Genomic DNA, 20380 nt, shown 5'->3' with positions numbered 1-20380 from the left:
ATTTCTTCCAGGTTGTCCATTTTATTGGCCTAGAGTTGCTTGTAGTGATCTCTCATGATCCTTTGTATTTCTGCAGTGTCAATTGTTACTTCTCCTTTTTCATTTCTAATTCTATTGGTTTGAGTCTTCTCCCTTTTTTTCTTGATGAGTCTGGCTAATGGTTTATCAATTTCGTTTATCTTCTCAAAGAACCAGCTTTTAGTTTTATTGATCTTTGCTATTGTTTCCTTCAGCAAATATAATAAATCTTTTCCCCACTTCTTCTTACTCTTTATGATATAAATATTTCATTCATGCCTTTTCTCAAATGTTGCCTTTACAGATTAAAATCCTATAAATAGCACTGACCCCTAAGGAAGATGATCTCATCCATACCTTTAGGCTGTTATTCCAGACAGTTTCCTTTCCATGTCAAAATGAATACCCCAATCTCAGGGTGGCTACCTTCTTAAAAGATTTGTTTTGCGGGGAACTTAAGGCATCTAATTCATAACAATGTGAAATTCATTTTCTGAGGTGTCTGTACTCTTCCTTTAGACAATGAAATCCCTCAACTTGCTGATTATTGCTGAACTTGTTGACAGTTGAGGAGGTTGACTGGAGAACCTATGAGCAGAGGGGAACAGCTGCTCTTGCCAGCTGCCTTTTCCTCTGCATAGACATAAATACTGCCCAAGGAGGCTCTGCAGGGCAGGAGACAGAGAACTCATTGAGGTTGCTGCAAGGAGACCCTGTCTGATATTTTTGCTTAGTCAGTACATCTGTATGCATCTGGACCAAGGGATGCTGAGCTCTTAGCTCAATGACTGAGAGCAAGGATACTGAAGCCCCTCTACCTGGTTCAGATCCTGGCTCTGCCACCTGGCTTTGACATTAGTTACTTAACCTTACTGTCTTCAGCTTCCTTACCTATTGATGGAGATACTATTTTTTTTATATAGGTATTTTTGAGGATTAAATGTTACTATTAATAATTCCAGCAACAAATATCAAGTTCCTATTCCATTCCAATTACCATGAACAAGATAGAAATGGCCCCTTCCTTCATGGAATTTAGAGTACTTTTTCATACTAGGAACCCTGACCCATTTAAGGCTTGTGAAGTCAGTGGTGAAGTGTGACCACATTTTGTTTTCAATGACTTAGGATAGAATTTTACAAAATAAGAGTTTTAGGAAACTTTTAAAATATTTTTATATGTATGTGTGACCTGGGTCTTGATATAAAATGGATTTCTTGAGTCTAGTAAAGAAGATAAGAAATTAAACAGCAACCTGGATTCAGCATATGTGATAAGTTCAGTGAGTGTCATGGGAACACAGGAAAGTCACATGATCCCCTTTGTGTGGGTACGAAGAATCAGGGAAGCCTTCCAGGAGGAAGTGGCATTGAAGCTGAGACTTAAAGGATGAGTAGAAATTAACCAAAAGAAGTTGGGGGAGGTTGGGCAGGAAGCAGTTCCTTTAAGGGCAGTGAGGAGCCCTGGTGTGGGAGGAGGCGTGGGGTGGCGGTTGGTTAATGAAGGAAGGAGAGACTTGCTCAGATTTGCATTTTAGAAAGGCACTCTGGCTGCTTGCAGAGAATGGGCAGAGAGAGTAGGGAGACTGTTTAGTAATTTCAGGACACAGTGGTGGTCTAGACTAGGGTGGGGACAGTGGGTATTGAGAGGGACAGGACCCTGGTGATTGATGGGGAAAGGTGCTAGTCTGGGATGACACCCATCTGACTCACATGTCTGACATCTAATTTACAGAGTTTGCAGGGGACAGATCTAAGTCTGTAAGCCCCAAGCCCCTGACTTGAGGAACTGTTCCTGTAAACAGAAAGACAGGGCCTTTCAATCACTTTGCAAATCATCTCTCCATCCCGCTGGACATATCTGTAGACTGTTGCTGGCCTAGCAGTTGGCAGGGCTTCCTGTTCCAAAGTGGGACGGTTCTTGGCAGGAGATGGAAAGCTGGAAACAGAACGCGAACTGGGCTAGCCAGGCACCTTGCATAAAGAGAAAAGAAAAGAAAGGAAACCTGGCACTTTCCCATCTGATCCAGAATATCTGGTCAGAAAATAATTTAAAAGGACAGGTAATTCAAAGATGTTTCTATTTGGCTTTGAAATGCCATGCATTTTTGGCAGTGGATTTACCTTGCCAAATGTTTTTCTAAGGCGTCATTTTGCATTCCCTGAACACAGACCATCTGGGCAGCAAAGGGCTGAACCAGAGCCCAGGAGGGAGTCTGGGTGGCTGGCTGAGGAGGTACTGATACTTGAAAATTGGACGGAGACCACAACTCTCCCTTATCACCCCAGCTGATCAATACTTGTCTGTCTACCTCTGTCCTGCCACAGAGCAGGGAGCTTTTTCTGACCTAAGCCTTGCCAAGTCACATGGTGACTTGAAAAGCAGCTATCTAGTTCCCAGGACGCACCCAATGCTTTCTTCCCATATCTCTGAACACTCACAGGGCCACCTCTACTCCACAGGGGGGCAGCCAGCTGACCCAGGGCTCCACAGCAACCTCAAAATCAAACCATATTTGGAGCACGGGGCAGGCTGTTTACAGATGTCACCATAAAAGATATTTTAAGTTATAATCAGTCCTGTTTTATAGAAGGGCTGTAAAGGGGCCAGACCAGAAGGCCTCCTTTCCTGTTACTCATAAGATAGCTGCTTCCAGACAACTTAAAAGATTAGTTTATCTTCCCTGGCTCAAGCCTACCTAAGAGAGGAAAGGGTAGCACTTCACAGAAATCACTTAAACAAAGGGTCTCTCCCATTTAGGACCTAGAAGAAATGTCAGGGTGGCAGCCACTCCCTACTAAACAATTCCAAGCATTCCCCCATTCCTCCATCTGGAGGGTGCCAAGCCAGGGTGGTGGCCTGGTCCAGACTAGAATTCACTGGGAATAATCAGTAACAGGCCCAAATCTGGAAGTTCAAGGAAACTGGTTTTCCCCAATCTGTAGTAAAATTAAGCAGATTTTTTTTTTCTTCTTTTTCTTAAAAAAATTTTTTTTGGCTTTATTGAAATATAATTGACATATAAAATTGTAAGATATTTAAAGTGTCCACTATGGTGAAAAAATATATATACATACACACACACACACACACACACATGTTGTGGAAGGATTCCCCCCATCTAGTTACATCCATCACCACACATATTTATCTTTTTTTGCCTGTGGGAGGACATTTAACTTCTAAGTGCTGTTTTTCATAATCAGAGAAGAGGGCATTTCCTACTTCCCCAGGGTTGGGTAACAGTTTCTTCACAGTAAAGTCTTAATCCTTAAAAGGTGCTCTGTGACCCATATCCGTTTTCCAAGTGTTGGTTATCTTTCCCTTCATGGAACCTTTTTCCTAAAGAGGACGAGCTGCCAAACTAAGGCCGGCGCTGTGTTTTGAAAAATCCAGCAGAGGTTTCTTTCGACTCGGTTACCTGAAAAATTTAGGAAGCCAAGCCAGCGTCTGTGCCAGGAGCTTGTGACCTGACACCCACCTCTTCCCCTCCTTTAATGTCCCCTTGATTGGAGGTGGCCAAAGGGGACTTTGGAGGCTCGCCCAAACCTTTAGCTCAGATTCCCCACCTCCATGCTAGACAGGAATCCCATCTCACACTCCTCCATTCCTCATACACACACCTCTCATAGGTCATCCTCGGCGTGCAGCCGGGAGGGGAAAGAAAACGTGAGCTAACGCAACAGGTTCCACCCACAACCTGAACTTACAAGGGGAGACGGCCAGGCGACTGGAGCTGGGCGGTGGAGGGAGAGGAAGCGGCGAGGAGGAAGGTGGAAGGGAAATGATGGTGCATGACCACCAAGCACACGTCACTCGGACTCCCACATGGGCTTGTGTATGTGCGCATGTAGCGGGAGGGAGGTCCTGAAAGGGGTCACTTGGGGACTTCCGCGCGGGTTTGGGAGGCACCGAGCCTGCGCTTTGGGATGCGCGGGGGTTTAGGCGGGGTAATGAGCCCCGCAGAGAGGGCTTGAGGCTCTCCCAGGAAATATGAGTGTGTCTGGGGGTTAAAATTCACCACCCTCCCCAGGGCGCCGCCCCTACTAAGTGGTCCTGTCTGCGCCCCTAAAGCCCCGAGTCTCCTTCCCTCGGGCCTTTTCCCGGCCGCTCCAACGCGATCCCCGCCCGGCCTCCCACCCCAGCCTGCTTCCGAGAAAGCCGGGAGAGCGGACTGCGCCGCGCCCGGCAGCCTCTGGGCATGCTCGGTGGCGGGACCAGCTCCGTGCCGGCAGGGCGCGTCCTCCCTCCCCCAGGGCGGCGGCGGCGCCTGCAGCTACGGCCGCCGCGCCCCGGCCCCGCACATCTTTGGGGGCCGCGGGGGCCACCCTGCCCGGCGGGAGCCGAGAGCGGCCCCCACCCCGAGCCTTCCGGCGAGCTGAGGAGGGGCCGGCCGGGGAGGCGCGGAGGCGGGAGTGAGCCCTCCGAGCTGCCTGCGGTTCCTTAGAAAGTAAAGCTCGGCTCGCCAGCGGAGCCGGGCTCCCGGCCGCCGGCGGGGGCGGGGCGGGGCCGGGTAGGGGGTGGTCTCGGCGCCCTGCGCGAGGTGCGAATTTAGTAGCCGCCCACCCTCTTCTCGGTCCCCGCCCCCAGGGAATTATAATTCTCTGGGAAAGTGTCTGGTTCTCGGAGAATCCCTGGGGCGGGGTGCGGGGGCGCGCCTGGCGCAAAATGGTTAAAACAAAGTCCATGCGCGCCCCAGGGTCCCTCTTATGGAAAGTCTACGTGCCGGTGGCTGGGCACCCCCTTTGCTGATTTGAGGGTTAGTTACCCGGAGGAAGTCTGCCTGTCGCAGGGGAGGGGATGGGATGAGGAAAGCCTCAGGCTGGTGCCGGCTCCCCCGCCGCAGGCCTCTTTGGGGGGCGCACCTCCAGCCAGGCGGGCGCGGGGCTCTGGGCCGGAGCGTTCGCGGCGGGCGGCGGGCGGCGGCCGGAGCAGGCTCGGCCCGGCGGCTCACTCTTTCTGCCTCCTCCCCCCAGGATTACCGAGAGGATGGGATGGATCTAGGCAGTGACGCCGGCAGCAGCAGCAGCAGTAGCCGCGCCAGTTCGCAGTCCAACTCCACCAAAGTGACCCCTTGCTCCGAGTGCAAATCCTCGCCGTCGCCGGGGGGCAGCCTGGACTTGGTGTCTGCCCTGGAGGGCTATGAGGAGCCCTTCCCGGTCTACCAGAAGAAGGTGATTGATGAGTGGGCGCCGGAGGAGGACGCGGAGAAGGAAGACGAGGAGGAGCGCAGCGAGCGAGGGTACCGGGATGACCGCTGTCCTGCCCAGGAGCCGGGGGACGTGAGCGCCAGGACCCGCAGCGGCGGCGGCAGGGGCGCCACCACCGCCATGCTGCCCCCCGTGCCCAACGGCAACCTCCACCCGCACGACCCCCAGGACCTCAGGCACAATGGCAACGTGGTGGTGGCCAGCCGGCCGAGCGGCTCCCGGGGCCCCCGCCGGGCGGTCCAGAAGCCTCAGCCGGCTGGGGGCCGGCGCGGTGGCCGGGGCCCGGCGGCCGGGAGCCTCTGTCTTCAGCCCACGGACAGCGGGACGTGCGTCCTGGAGGAGCCCCCGGTGCCCCCTATGGACTGGGAGGCTCTGGAGAAGCATCTGGCTGGGCTGCAGTTCCGGGAGCAGGAGGTGCGGAACCAGGGCCAGGCGAGGACCAACTCCACCTCGGTAAGTTGCCCGGGGTGCGTGCCCACGCGCGCACACACGTACACACCCCGCGCACAGCCCGCACGCGCCCTACCCGCGCTCCCGCCCAGCGGCGGCCCCATTCATTCCTGCCCCGAGGGTGGGTGCCGGGCAGGAGAGCCTGACTTATGCTCCCCTGGGGTACCGTTGCTCAGTCTCTGAGCTGTCTGGGTTTGCAGGATGGGCGGAGAGGAGGGAGGGGTAGCCAGAGGGCAGCGGAAAGTCGGGTTATTGGAACCAGAGACTCATTTTAATGGAATTACTTATGGAGACGAGGTTGTGAGTCACTTGCCTGAAAATAAATCCGGGGAGATTTTGGCACCGAAGTCGGTGGCCTGTGTGTGGGTGATATTTCAGGTCGTAATAGTTGTGGCTTTGTCAGCCGTGGTGGGTGTCCCTCCGTTGCCACTAATGTCTCGTCCATATACAGGCTGTCCCTGCGCACAAGCACGCATTCGCCTGCCCACACCTCCGGTGAGGCAGCAGGGATTGTTCCCTCTTGGCGTTTGAGCGGATGCTCCTGAATTGTAATGGGTTGACCGCCCTCCTCTGAGATTTTTTCCTTTCTGAAACCCGATCTATTGTTGACCTGAGGGAACGGGTGAATTGACCTGCTAGGATGAGGGAGTGGTTCTTTCCTCTGTGGGCTGACTCACCCCCTCTCCGCTGAATCCCTCCTAGTTTTGATAAGCAGTTCCTTACCGGAGGCTTGTGCCTCAGTTCAGGAAACCGGGAGAGGGAAGGGTGCTGGAGTGGAAAAGAGAGAGAGAGGGAAGGAGGGATACATCTATAATAAGAAGCTCTGGCAGGTCCACACTTGTCTCATCTTTTTTGCCCCTGAGAGGAGAGCAGATAAATGACTTAAAAGAAAAGCATCATGAATGTAGCTCCCCTATTTATCACTGTTTTGAGATAAAGCAACAGTTGTAATTTGAAATCATTAATGAACGGATCCTAAATGGAGCTGAAGGGCATACAGTTTAAATGAGCTGCTTTCTGTGTGTGGCAGTGTGGGAGAATGCTTGCTTGCAGGTGTAATTTTTCGGCTCCAGGGCCCTGGGGCTACTGGAAATTGGGTGCATGCACTTCTGACTTAAAGGGTAAGGACAGTTAATTGGCACAGTTTCTATCAGAGAGAGCCCTTGCCTGACAGAGCCCACTGGTTAGTGTCCCTTGAGAAACTACCTATTAAATTAACACACTCATTTTAATACCAGCTGTTTACCACGGCCACTCGCAGACACGGAATCTTTCCATTACAGCCAGTACTCTGTCTTGTACCTTGCAATTCAAAACATGCTTTTCCCACCTAGTGCTGAGAAAAATACCTGATTAAGCTCCCTGGACTTAAACAATGACTTGAAGATACATAAGATTCCTTTACTATGGCCTGACATTTTTACATTCCAGGAAAATGTAATAATTGGGTATACATGCAAAGTTAGGGTTTGATGATGACAATGAGTTGCGTTATTCAAAAAGTTCTTGAGCACCCACGTGTTCTGTGCTAAATTCAAGGTGTGATTCTCAAAGCTGCAGTTACACATCTGACCACGTGGGCCTGAAATTACGGTGAGCGAGGTAGGGATGCAGATTGACTCCCCGCCCCACCCCCCAGGAACTTATAATTTAATGGCTAACCTAACAGACCAGCCTACCCCAAAACACACACACACATCTTCTTCCTTATTGTTGTACAGACTGAATCTTTCCTTCTTGGGCCATCTTTGAAACCTGAGGGTGTCTTGTCTCCTCACCTAGCGAACAGTTTGCATTGTGGGTTCCTCCCCTCTCCTTCCCTCGCCCTCCTGAAAATCTCCCCCCTGGGCATTTCTTCCACAAGTCACACCGAAATTTGGGTTCCATTGATTCAAAGTAAGTATATGTACAAAAAAAAAAACAGCAGAAGGAAGTAGCCTGTGAGGTTGTTTAATATTGAAATTTTCCGTATTTTGGTTTGTATTGGAACAAAATTACTAGCTGCTGTTGGTTTAGAATAGTGTTTTTCAAACTGCAAGTTCCCCATGAAATCACCTTATCACTTTTTAAAAAAGAAGATAGAATGCACTGCAGTGTGTTGCAGGTAGCTACAGTAAGATTGTTTTTTTTAGAAAGTTTTGTCTCAGTTTTATGTAGACATTGGGTTACAGTGTAAGATTTCTTTCCCACTGTGGGTCGCTGTCATAAAAGTTTGGAAAACACTGGTTAAAATCTTGTTTACTCCTGCCTGGAATAAGTGCAAGAATTTATAACCCCGAGGACAGAAGTTTGAGAGTAACAAAGGAGTTGGTGCAAAAGAAGAAGTCTGTCCTGAAGGAGTTGCTCAAATCGGGTGATATTTTTGCTCCTCCTTAAAAAGTTGTATGTGAATACATTTAAGTGAAATTAATACATAGTACTGGGAGGAGGGGTATAAAATGAAAAAGGCAGGTACAGCTCCTTCCTTCACCTGTGAAGAGACCCAAATAAGTTATTCCCACCACATGACTTTTTTTTTTTTTTTTGCTGTACGCGGGCTTCTCACTGCTGTGGCCTCTCCCGTTGCGGAGCACAGGCTCCAGACGCTCAGGCTCAGCGGCCATGGCTCATGGGCCCAGCCGCTCCGCGGCATGTGGGATTCTCCCGGACGGGGGCACGAACCCGCGTCCCCTACATTGGCAGGCAGACTCCCAACCACTGCGCCACCAGGGAAGCCCACCACCACATGACTTTTGCTTGTGCTGTTACCTCTGCTTGGAATCCAGTGGCTGGTTCCTCATCATCATCCCAGACTGTGCTCAACTCACCTCCTGAGAGAGGCTGTCCCTGGCCCCCCTCCCTAATACAGAGTAAGGCACTCCACCACCTACCAAGGCACTCCTCGTGTATTTTCTTAGTGCTTCTCACTGCCTGACATTATCATGTTCAGTTCTTCATTTTTGGTTCTCTAGAATCGAATTGGAGTGCAGGGGTCTTGCCTGCGTCGTTTAATTGCTGGAACCTAGTGCCTGCGATAGTGTCTGAGAAGTAGTAGGTTCTCAAATACTGAATAAATGAAGTGTTTATAAGACTCACACGGCCCAGACCTAAGCCAGCCCCCTTATTGTACAGTTGAGAAAATTGAGGCCTAGAGAGGTTAAGAGATTTGCCGAAGATCCCAGTAAGAAAACTACGAAAGGGCTTTTGTCCTTCCTTCTGATGCCACACTAGGTTTTTTCCTTTTGATGCTCAAAATTAGTTGAAACAAAAGGAAAGGAAAGAGCTTCCACCTTCCTGAAATAACTTAAAGGGTTTCCTAATGACAGGTCCTCTCTTGGATTTCCTTAATGTTAAGGACAGAAGTAAACTAGGAAATAAAACCCCATGACTTTACGAATCTCTTCTCACAGACAGGGTTTGGTTTGGTTTGGTTTGAATGGAAACACGTTGAGCTCTGCCCAGCAAAGCAGCGACAGCCTCCCCATCCCTGTCCAACGCCCCTGTCTTCCTCTTGGCTACAATGATACACTCTAAACGAAAGCCTGAGATTGCAAGGATGTGTTGACGATCAGCTGTCTCTAGTCCAGGGAAGATTTAGAGGCACATTTAAAAACACACAACGTTTGGGTAGGACTTAAAACCTAGGGCTGACCTTTACCTTGTGAAGTTGTGAGCAGCTCATCTCTCCCTTGGTGCCAGTGGAGGGGGATGAGCTTGGAGGCTCCTGGGAACCACCTTTGGTGCCCGAGCAGGAGGTGCCTGGGGAGTCTTGAAGGAAGCTCTGGTGGCCTGACCTCCTGCTGTCTTCTCAGGGCTGCTCCATAACAAACCTGCCTCGCCTCACGCAGCCCACCCCCTACTCAACGTCCCAAGCCTTCACCTTGACATCAGAGCCCTGAGGGCAGCAAGGTCACTTTATTCCACTGCCTTATCCCCAGTAGCTCCCTTGTGCCTGAAGCAGTCTTTGGGGGGAGGGGTGGGGGCGGAGGGGGAGGGGAGAGGTTTCACCCAACAACCAGAACTACTCCTGGAAGTGCCCCCTCCAGTTGGCCAGACCCCTCCCCGCCCCCACCCTGTGTCCCTGTGTTCCTCATGGTCCTGCCCTGGGCCTGCAGGTGTGTGAACGCCCCCGGTAAACTCAAGGGCCACACACGACCCAGGAGTGAGATTTAGAACCAGTGTGCCAAGTCACGTGAGTCCTGCCCCCATCTGTTCGTGTTCATCCTCAATTCCCTTCTCCCTGCCTGCTCTGTGGGAACTGGCGTGGACAGTCCTGAGCGACAGTCCTGAGGGAAACCTGGAGCTTCTCTTCCCGTTTCCCTCTTCTGAGCACAGCCCCAAGCCTCTGTCTTTCTCCTGCTTCTCCAGGACCTTAGTGTGTCACAGTACCATTCTTCTGCCTCCCCATCACCAAGTGGAAGGGGGTTGCCCATAGCCTCAACCTCCTCCTCTTCCTGAGTGGAGTATAACTTCACCCTTTTTTCTCCATGGTCCTTCTGTGAGGTTTTCTTTCCCTCAGAGTCTGTGATCCTCCATGCTGAGCCTGTTCTGCTTCTGGAAATTCACCCCTTTTTTCTCCCTCCTACTTCTCCCTCCTTTTGATTCTTTAGTTTTAAAAAAATAGCTCCATTGAGGTAGAATTGACATACAATTAACTGCACACTTAAAGTCAAGGTGATGCATCTATCTCTCACCCGCAAAGTATCCTCTTGCTGCTTTGCAATCCTTCCCATTCTGTTCCTTGGCAACCACTGATCTTATTTCAATCACTATAAGTTAGCTTGCATTTACTAAAACTAATGTAAAAGGAATCATATAATATGCACTCAATTTTGTCTGGCATCTTTCAGTCAGCATATAATTATTTTGTGATTCATCTGTGTTATCGTGTATGTCAATAGCTCATTCCTTTTTATGGCTGAGTAGAGTTCCATTTTATGGATATACCCTGCTCCCTGGTTGATGGACCTTTGGGTGGTTTCTAGTTTTTGTCTATGACAAATAAAAAGTGCTGTGAACATTCACGTACAAGTCTTTGTACGGACATATCCTTTCATTTCTCTTGGGGAAATACCAAACAGTGGAATGGCTGGATCCTATGGGAGCTGTGTGTTTAACTGTTTGAGAAGTTGCCTGTTTTCCAAAGAATTTGCACCATTTGATGTTGGTTTCCTCTCCCACCTGTTGGTGTATTCCATCTGTGTCCTTGGGGATTTGCAGGACATCTCTCTTCAGGTGACTGGGGTGACTGATCCCCTATCTCTTAAGAGAAAACAACAGCAAAGTTGTTTTCAGGATCACATTTTATAGCCAACCAAATTCATTACACCCATTGTTCAAAAAAAGGAAAGGACTCTTTTTTAAATTAAAGAGGAGTTCTAGTTGTAGACCTGACACATTTTCATTGCAGTTTTATTATTTTTTACTGCCTGTGACAGATGCATTTTCCTCCATTAATGAGAAGATAAGAATAATTTTAATTAACATGTTAATTGAAAGCAAATTCTGATGAAGTTATTTCCAAAGTACTTGAAAGCAATTTGTCTTTTTAGTTGTTTGTACTATTAACTAGTAGCAAACTTTAAATAACCTACATTTCTTCCGAGAATGGTACTAATTACAGGTTATTTTCAGTGTATTATCCTGAAAGAATTACAGCCTAGTTATTCCTTCTCAGTCAATGACACTACTAAAGTAGCTTGAATGACTGAGTAGTTTGTTTCCTTAGTTACTCAGGCTATGTTTAAATTGCATGAATTCCCATTTTTACAGACTGAATTAAGAGGTCTTTATTATTCCTGAAAAATATAGTAAAGTTTATAAGTTTAATAAGTTATGTGATTCATCAGCCTGGGATGCCACAGCGAAAGCATTCTGAGTGGTTTGTAGTTATCACTTATCCCTCTTAGAGAGCATGACATGACAGTGTTAAGACCACTTTTTTTATCATAACCGGAAATTACCGGGCTAGCTATATTCTTTGCTTCAACCTTTACCTTGAAATGTTTAGTGTCATCATTGTCTGCTTTTCTAATTTATGTTGATTTCTGTTTAAGAGCTGCAAAGGCTGCTCTATGCATTAGCATGTACTCAAGACTTTAAAGAAATATGGTTGGATTTTCCAAAAACTTAGGTTGCAGGTAAACCACAGGTTCTGAGGCTCTGTTTGTGTATTTCAGCTACCATCAGATAGTTCATCCTACTGCAGAAGAGCCTTTTGAAAATATTGTAGTTGGATTAAAGGAAATCTTTGCCCACCAACTGGTTTGCACATAGTGGTCCTTTAGAACGTTCTAAGGATCACTGTCGTGGCGCAGATCTGAAAAACAGATACAGATATTCTTATCACACATTCATTGAGCTGTTTGAACATCTCACCACCGACATCACGTCACCTTCCTCCATCCCTTTCTAGCTCAGAATGCACTTTCAACTCTAGAACCTTTGCCTGGCATTCCTTGTGACTTCACTCCCAGGAATGCCCAGCACGGGCCCTTTGCTCTGTAGCTGGTCCACCAAACCACCCAGCACTGTCTCCCCCAAGGCGTGCTCTGATTCAGCTTCTTTGGGAAGCTATACCTGATCATCTCGGCTCCTAAGCAACCTCTCTTCCGAACTTCTTACTCCACTTGTGTTCCACTTCCTCATTCTTAGGTTTTAAAAGGCTCATCCCTGACAAAACTCAAACCAGACCTGTCAATCTCTGGTTCCAGGCTCTTTCAGTGACATTGTTTGCATTCTCTTTTTTTTTTTTTTTTTTTGCGGTACTTGGGCCTCTCACTGTTGTGACCTCTCCCGTTGCGGAGCACAGGCTCCAGACGCGCAGGCTCAGCGGCCATGGCTCACGGGCCCAGGCGCTCCGCAGCATGTGGGATCTTCCTGAAGCGTGGCACGAACCCGTGTCCCCTGCATCGTCAGGCGGACTCTCAACCGCTGCGCCACCAGGGAAGCCCTGCATTCTCTTTTTGTGGGTATGTCTCTTATCTGCCCAACTATTTTAAATCCCTCCTCCCCTTCAAACACATACATGCACAGGCTCGGGCATTTCCTGAGGACTGGACATTTGATGAATGCTTGTTACCTGGTTAATGTATTTTGTACCACCTTTCTGTTTAGTTTTTAAATTTGCTCAAAGCCGGTATACTACAAACTTTATTAATGCTAATAATAGTGATTACAGATCCTTCCTTAGAAGTTTATCTGGACTCTGTGACATTACATTTGCATTTTAAAATAGAAATTTGTTTTTACTCCTGGACCTTTGCCTCTGAAAACATGAATGGTTTTGTTTTCTTACCTCTGAAACTCAGTCCTAAGTTGTTATTTTTTTTTAACAACAAGGACCTTTGCAAATGCTTTTCTTTAGCTGCTTTATGTCCCCTGAGCTGTTGGGACAGATGACACTTCATACTGTTGCTGCTTTATACTGTCAGTGACTGGGAGATTATTTTGCACACAGCTTTTGTAGAAATTCAAGTGTCAGTTATGAAACTGAGCATTTTTCATAGAAAAGTAATAGGATTTTTAAAGACAGAAAGGATCTGAGAGGTCATCTCATCAAACCCTCGCCACTTTCAAAGGAGGAAGCAGGCTTATGAAGATTAAATGTCCTTGCCCACCTTCCTTAGCCCAGGCCTGACCCAGCCTCAAGTCACCTGACTCACAATTCCCACTTTTAATGAACTCGGCCCCCTTCAGCTACCTTCAGCAGCGAGGGTGAGGGCTGACCGTTGTGCATGTCACTTCCATTTACAGTCCGTCCATTGACTTGACTGTCAGGCTATGAGGCGGTGCCCAGGTTCAGAAAGACAGGACGAAGAAAATTTCCATGTGGCTCACCGCACAAGTGGAAACATTTTGTTCTAACTAGACAGAGTTTTAAGTGAATCGTTTATTATAAGCCCAAAAAGGAGCAAAATAACAAAACCAAGAAGAGACTAGAAAGAAAGGCATTTGTGGAGTTCAGGAGAGGCCCATAAAGTAGTCTCTATTAGGACACTGGCTTTGTTAGAATATGGATGAAAACTAGGAATAGAGAAATGGACGTCAGGGAAGGGAGATGTGTTTGGGTTTTTACGTTATGACGTTTCTGAGTTTCCCAGTTAAATCTGTAGAAGTGAATCATCACTCTTTCTTCTTGTCATGTCCAGGAGAGTTGTAATAATCACTCTTCTTCACTTACCAAGTCTTATGAAATCCATGAGAGCACTCATTGTTTCAGATGTTCTTGGTGTGTTTGCTTTGTTTTGTTTTGGTTTGGTTACTACTATTCACTTTTGTGAATGATTCCGTTATTTTCCTTATATATTTGTTAAATAATTATGTCAAGCATGTTCTGTCACCAATTTTCATCACTTGTTTTTCTCTGTTTTCATTCATACATATATTTAACCTAATTTTATTCTCTCCACCTGACCTGTTTTTCAATATTTGTGTTATTATAGGTTATTCCCATTTTTGCCTACTTTTGTGGCATTTTCTCTATAAAGTATCAATATATGTGATTCAAAGGTGATGGCTGAGAATTCCCTGGCCGTCCACTGGTTAGGACTCTGTGTTTTCATTGCCAGGGCCCGGGTTTGATCCCTGGTCAGGGAACTAAGATCCTGAGAACTGTGTGGCAGAACCAAAAAAAAAAAAAAAAAAGAGAAAAAAGGGTGATGGTTTAGGCTAGGAAACACCCAGGTGATAGGAATGAACTCGACCACTGCTTGTTCACTACGAGGTTGATGGTTTTTAAAGTACTTGTAAAATATTTTTTGGTTATGTTTTACTGACATGAGGTTATACTTAAAGCAAAGCTTACTGGAAGTGAAAAAGTTACCAGTTTTCTTCAGTCTAGCTTTGTATATCAGATTTCCTAATAATTGCCTCTTGTATCTGTACATTTTACTGATACCTCTGTATCTCCATCCAAATATTTTATATTTACTTGTAATTGAGTGAACTTTTTGGTGCATCCATTATCAGCAATATCATGTCACCTTTCTCTCTCTTTTTTTCCTTCCATTTCTCAAAGTCTCTCCTTAATATTTGTGGCTCATGAAAGTGATTGTGACTCTTCCTTGGGATATTAGCATAGTATACCCAAACAGAAAGTTCAATTTTTGTGGATTACAAGGAGCACTGCATTAGTCAGTAGCTGATTTCTGCAGATTCATCGATACAAGAGTTTTATTACCCATGTCCTAATAGGGATGATTGATTCTGAGACCCAGAGATCTTCAAAACTCTTCCTTGTAGAAATAAATGTCTTAGTTATTCATGAATTTTCTGTTTTGTTTTGTTTTGTTTTGTTTTAAATGTTACAAAAAGCTTCTATCGAGAAAGTGGTGGTGGCGTGGGGTTGGGGGCTTTTCCAGGTGATGCTCCATTTGCCCAGGTGGATGGGGTTGTTTTCACGGTGCTTGAGGAAGAGCAGAGAACAAAGCAGCATCTCTAGAGCCTCACAGTCAGGCCTCCAACAGGCAGATTTTCTACTGGCGCCTTCTGGACACACTACCAGCCAGGCTGGTAGGTCGATGTCCCCGTGGCAGCACATACCCGTTGCTTCCTCCTCTTGGATCCCCCCACTGTGATCCACAGCCTGCCTCCGTTTCCCATCTCACTCCTGTGTGGGTGACCTGTCTGTGCAGAGAACCAATACAAAGTCTGTAAGAAAGTGGCTCCTCTAGTACTGGGCACCTCTGGTGGCCAGAGACCCTGGCCAGGCTCCCTCATGGACCTCTTAGTGATGGAGAGCTGAGGACGGGCACTCTCCGAGGCCAGCTAGCTGTGGCCAGGGACCGTCTTGCTCACTAATAGGCTGTAGACATGCCCCAAACAAAACAACAGGTAAGTCTAGACAGCTACTTGGTTCTGTAACTTGATTCTGTTTCCTTCTTGGTTTGCCATATATGGAAAGAACTTTGCTGTCTAAAAAAGTTTAAAGGGAATGAGGTAATTTCCTCGTAATTCCTGAGATCTCCAGCCGTGTTTTAAATTTAGATTTGAGGTTAGAGCATTAAAAAAATAAAAACAGAAAAGTTGCTGTGTTATGAAATGCTAGGGCATTTTAAATGTCAAGTCCGTCAGCATGATAGCTTGTACCCCCGTTTTCTCCATCCAAAGAAAGAGTAGTGTTAAACTTCTTTCTAAAATAAGAAGGGTCTGGACCTCTGGGAACCTGGCACAGTATCTTCTTAGCAAAGAACATAAAGCCTAATCTCCACTCCTATAAAAATAACATGTTTTCAAATAGTTTCAAAACCAACTTAGCCTTCTGTTTTTCTCCTCATGGCACCAGTGGCTAAAAATTATGCCACTTTCGAAAATTACAATTTATTTCTTTGTGCAGTCTTACATAATTTTGGTCCATTTTGACCGGGTCTGACATTTTATTATAAGCACCAACATCTTAAGTGCTCTGTCCTTTTTTTTCCACTCTAAAATTGCTTCTGTGAGGAGTAAGACAAGACCATTGGGATTTTATTTTTGAATACTTAAATTATGTAAATTATGTAATCAATGATCTCCTGTTAAGGGTTGTTAGCCGGCCAACAGTGATCCCACCGTCTGACCCAAATAGCCCTTAAAGTAAGATCTTGTTCTAGAAGAACAACTTTAGGCAATAGTAATTTAAAATTTTTCTGAATACTGGCTCTACTATGGTATGGTGATCTCAGTATTAGATGTATTTTTCTTTTGTTTCATATGGGAACTTTCAACAAAGCAAACGTACAATGGTTGTGCTTAAACTAACATGTAAGACCTCTGCAGGAAGTCCAGTGCACTGGAAGCAAATAAAAATTCTCTTTTACTAGTAAACAGTCACACTGAGAATGTGAATATTAGAGCTGGAAGGCACTCCATAGCAAGGGTGGCAAACTCAGATGCTTCCAGAAGCCACGGAGGAAGCTAATGAGAGGAGTGGAGGACAGGTCCCAGGGACAGAAGACAGCTATTCTTTCATACTGCTGACTTGTTGCTGTGCCAGAGTCTCAGAGTTATGATATGTCAGGAGAGGCCCAAGACCCAGGTTTTTATGAGAAGTATCTTGAATACTAAATGCACCGCAAATAACTTTAAATAAATACAATTTTGTGGAGCTAAGAAACAGGTCTGTGGTTCAGAAGATGGCCTTGGGCTACCAGTTTTCCATCCCACACTTAACCCAACCCCTTCATTTTACGGGTAAGAAAACTGAGACCCAAAGATGTTAGATGACTTACCTGAAGTGGGGATGAGGTGGGGATGACTTGCTAAGAGGTTTGGTAAGAGTCTAGAAATGAGAGATCTCAGGGAGGAAAACTCCTGAAGGAGTTTCGGTCTTATTTACTGACACCAGCGTAACATTTTTCCCCCTTTCAATGCTTAAAATAATTTGAAACAATGACATCCAGAGGAAAAAAATAAGAGATGCCTTAGGTACACACCTTCCTCTATTTCACTTTATTTTTATATACATTCCATTACTTAGAATTTAGTTTTCTCTTTCATCTTCAAAGCAGTTCAAAAATTGATTTGTTATTTGGATTTGGGGTATTTCGTTATTTATGAAGGATGAAAAGGGAAGGGCTCTTTAAGAACAGATTGTCTTAAACATAAACATGCGTGTGCACACAGACACACACACACACACATACAATGCAGGATATGTGGCCTCAGTTCTTTTATCTGCTGGAAACTCATCTGAGACCATTTAATTCCAAGAGGTGGTGGTAGGGGTGAGTTCTAATAAAATTTATTGTTATATAGAATATAATGAAACTTTAATATTGATGAATTGTATTGTTTTTATTTAACTAAATATATAGTATTTAGGAGGACTTATTGAAAGTATAGAGATTGGGAAGTTTTTTTTTTTCTTCTTTAGAACTATTGGCTCTAAGTCCAAAGTCAACAGATTTCAAACGAATGAGACAAGTTTGGGGTGTTAATTCACTTTCCTTTGGAAAAATGGGAAATGTTCACTTAGCTTTTTAAAAAAAAAACTTTTTATCTGGGAATAACTTAAGATTTACAGAGGTGTTACAAAGATAGTACAGAAAGTTTCTGAATATCCTTTACCAACCTCCCCTGATGTTAACATTGTATATAATATGTATATTATATATAATATACACATATATAATTATTAAGAGAAATATACTTGTTTTCTGATATTTTTTCAAATATAATAAACAGTTTGAGTATATGTCAGTGTGTGTGTGGTATATATAACTGTGGTACACTTGTCAAAACTAAGAAATGACAGTTGGCTCAGTATTATTACCTAAACTGGAGGCTTTAATTGGATTTATAGTAGCTTTTAAAATTAAGAAGGTTGTATTAAAACTACCCAACAAAGGTAATAAATAACATACAGGCTGTGGCTTGAGGAGAGAGGGGAGAGTTGGATCCTTTATATTGTCTCTCGGCTCCCACAAAGTCACCCCAAGCGAACTTGAAACCGGAACAGAGATTCTGCTAGTGTGTTTGCTTTGTAAATGCATTTTGAAGACTCCTACCTCCTCTTCCGATGAGGTTGGCTTCCCTCAGTCTCTCCGCTGCAGGAGGAAGCATGTGTTGTGAAGAATCAGGAGAGGCAGGTGAAGAGAGAAACTCCACAGGCCTGTGGAGGGCAGGCTCCTTCAAGTAGCAAGGCAGGAGTCAGGGGGCTGTGTTGTGAGCCATCGTCTGCTTTCACGGGCTGCGGCCAGCCACAAATTGTCACTGTCCTTTGGAAGGGTATTTGGCTCGCCAGCATCTGAATCGTTTGTTTATTTGTTTTTTAATGATTTTTTAACACCTCTATTGGAGTATCATTGCTTTACAATGGTGTGTTCGTTTCTGCTTTATAACAAAGTAAATCAGTTATACATATACATATATCCCCATATCCCCTCCCTCTTGCGTCTCCCTCCCACCCTCCCTATCCCACCCCTCTAGGTGGTCACTAAGCACCGAGCTGATCTCCCAGTGCTTTGCAGCTGCTTCCCACGAGCTATCTATTTTACATTTGGGAGTGAATATATGTCCATGCCACTCTCTCACTTCGTCCCAGCTTACCCTCCCCCCTCCCCGTGTCCTCAAGTCCATTCTCTACATCTGCGTCTTTATTCCTGCCCTGCCCCTAGTTTCTTCAGAACCATCAGAAAGAGAAAAATAAATACCATATGTTTATTTGTTTTTTAATGAGGAAGAAGTATTTTGGCCTGGGAGTCTCCTTCTTTAAAATTAAGAGTCTGGTGGAATTGCAAAGGCTCTGTGAGCCTGTGGCGTGAAAATTCCCGCAGAAGGGAGTAAGTTACAGTTGACTAGAAAGAGGTGTAAGTGGCCTGGGGGACAAAGCCCACTCAGGCTGTGAAATGAGGGCTAAGTCATGAGGAACACATTTGGGAGACTTCGCAGCCTAGAAATGGTGAGGAAAGAGGTTTGAGACTCGTGAAAATGGAAAAGGAAAGGAACTTGGCATGAATGTTCAGTATTTGCTGACTGATTGAATAATCCGAATTTTCAAAACTAAACTGGCTGTGGGCTCCAGGCATAGTTTTATCAGCAATAGGAGGATGTCCCCGTGACTCAGTGACTTCTCATAAGGAACGTTCCGGTTACTCATTCCCTGCCTTTGGGTGGCCTGGTTTGGCTGGCGGGATCAGTGATTTCCTCTTAGGACTTCTTCAAATTTCCCAGAATTCTTTTACTAATTACATGTTCAATGTATTGTGGATTATGATACTACTAAGTAAACGTTTCTTTCAGTAAAACCCATATAATCAGGTTGAAAACTGTGTGTTCTCCAGACCAAAATGTTTTTTTTCTTCTTTTTGTATTGAAGCGTAGTTGATTGACAATGCTGTGCCCATCTCTGCTGTGCAGCAAAGTGACTCAGTTATACACATATAGACATTCTTTTTTTCATATTCTTTTCCATTGTGGTTTATCACAGGATATTGCAGACCAAATGTTTTGACTAGCTGCTTCAATTTATATACTCCTTTGAAATTCACTAGAGGCTATGCTCGAGGATGGGACGTATGCACATCACTGACATCTATATTCTTAGGTTCTTCCTCCTGCGGTGGATGTGCATGGGGTTTCTGCCCAGCATGGGTTTACCTTTCCTAACAGCACCCAGGTTCTTTCTAGGGAATTACCTCTTTTCTGCTGTGTGCGATTTTGGTGGGAGGGCAATTGCAAGTGGCTGACTCCTGTTCGGGCAACCTTAGCCTAGGTTCTCCCTCCCCTGATTCTCCCACAGGTGGAAGAGCTCCCCTGGGACTTTGGGTCTAGAGTGTTCCCTGCGAGGCCCTCAGTAGCAATGGGAGGCCTCATCGCGGTGGTGACTAATGCTGAACCCTTCCCACGAGGGGACCACGGCCGTGGCTTCTGCTTCCCAACCTTCCCTGCCTCCCCTGGTTTCTCAGTGCCCACTTCCTGATGATTCTCTGAGCTTAAATCAGCCAGGGTTGGTTTTATTGCTTTCAAATCAGGAACCCTAACTAACAGCAGGCAGTCTCTCGACTTATGGCTCAGATTCAAACATGACAGTTGTAGGCCCAATAGCACTAAGTAGAGAGGCCTTTAAGATTTTTCGAGTCTTTCACAGAATCATTGAATATCAGAGGTGGAATGGGGACTTCCCTGGTGGCGCAGTGGTTAAGAATCCGCCTGCCAATGCAGGGGACACGGGTTTGATCCCTGGTCCTGGAAGATCCCACCTGGCGCAGAGCAACTAAGCCCGTGAGTCACAACTACTGAG

General features: G+C 45.9%; 1 protein-coding gene across 1 annotated transcript; it reads left to right on the top strand.

The window, feature by feature from the left end:
* The first annotated feature begins 4547 nt into the window (after positions 1 to 4547).
* LOC149749400 (schwannomin-interacting protein 1-like) lies at positions 4548 to 20059 on the top strand. The gene is made up of 3 exons (XM_089909920.1): positions 4548 to 4778; positions 4996 to 5682; positions 19880 to 20059. The coding sequence occupies exons 2-3, from the start codon at positions 5014 to 5016 to the stop codon at positions 20057 to 20059; spliced, it is 849 nt and encodes a 282-aa protein (XP_089766046.1). The 5' UTR covers positions 4548 to 4778; positions 4996 to 5013.
* The last annotated feature ends 321 nt before the right edge of the window (positions 20060 to 20380 follow it).

This window comes from Delphinapterus leucas, chromosome 4 (genome assembly GCF_059928025.1).
Source record: "Delphinapterus leucas isolate spDelLeu-1000000601 "Yukka" chromosome 4, BTC_Dleu_Yukka2, whole genome shotgun sequence".
Lineage (NCBI taxonomy): Eukaryota > Metazoa > Chordata > Mammalia > Artiodactyla > Monodontidae > Delphinapterus > Delphinapterus leucas.
This window is presented reverse-complemented; position numbering and strand designations above follow the sequence as displayed.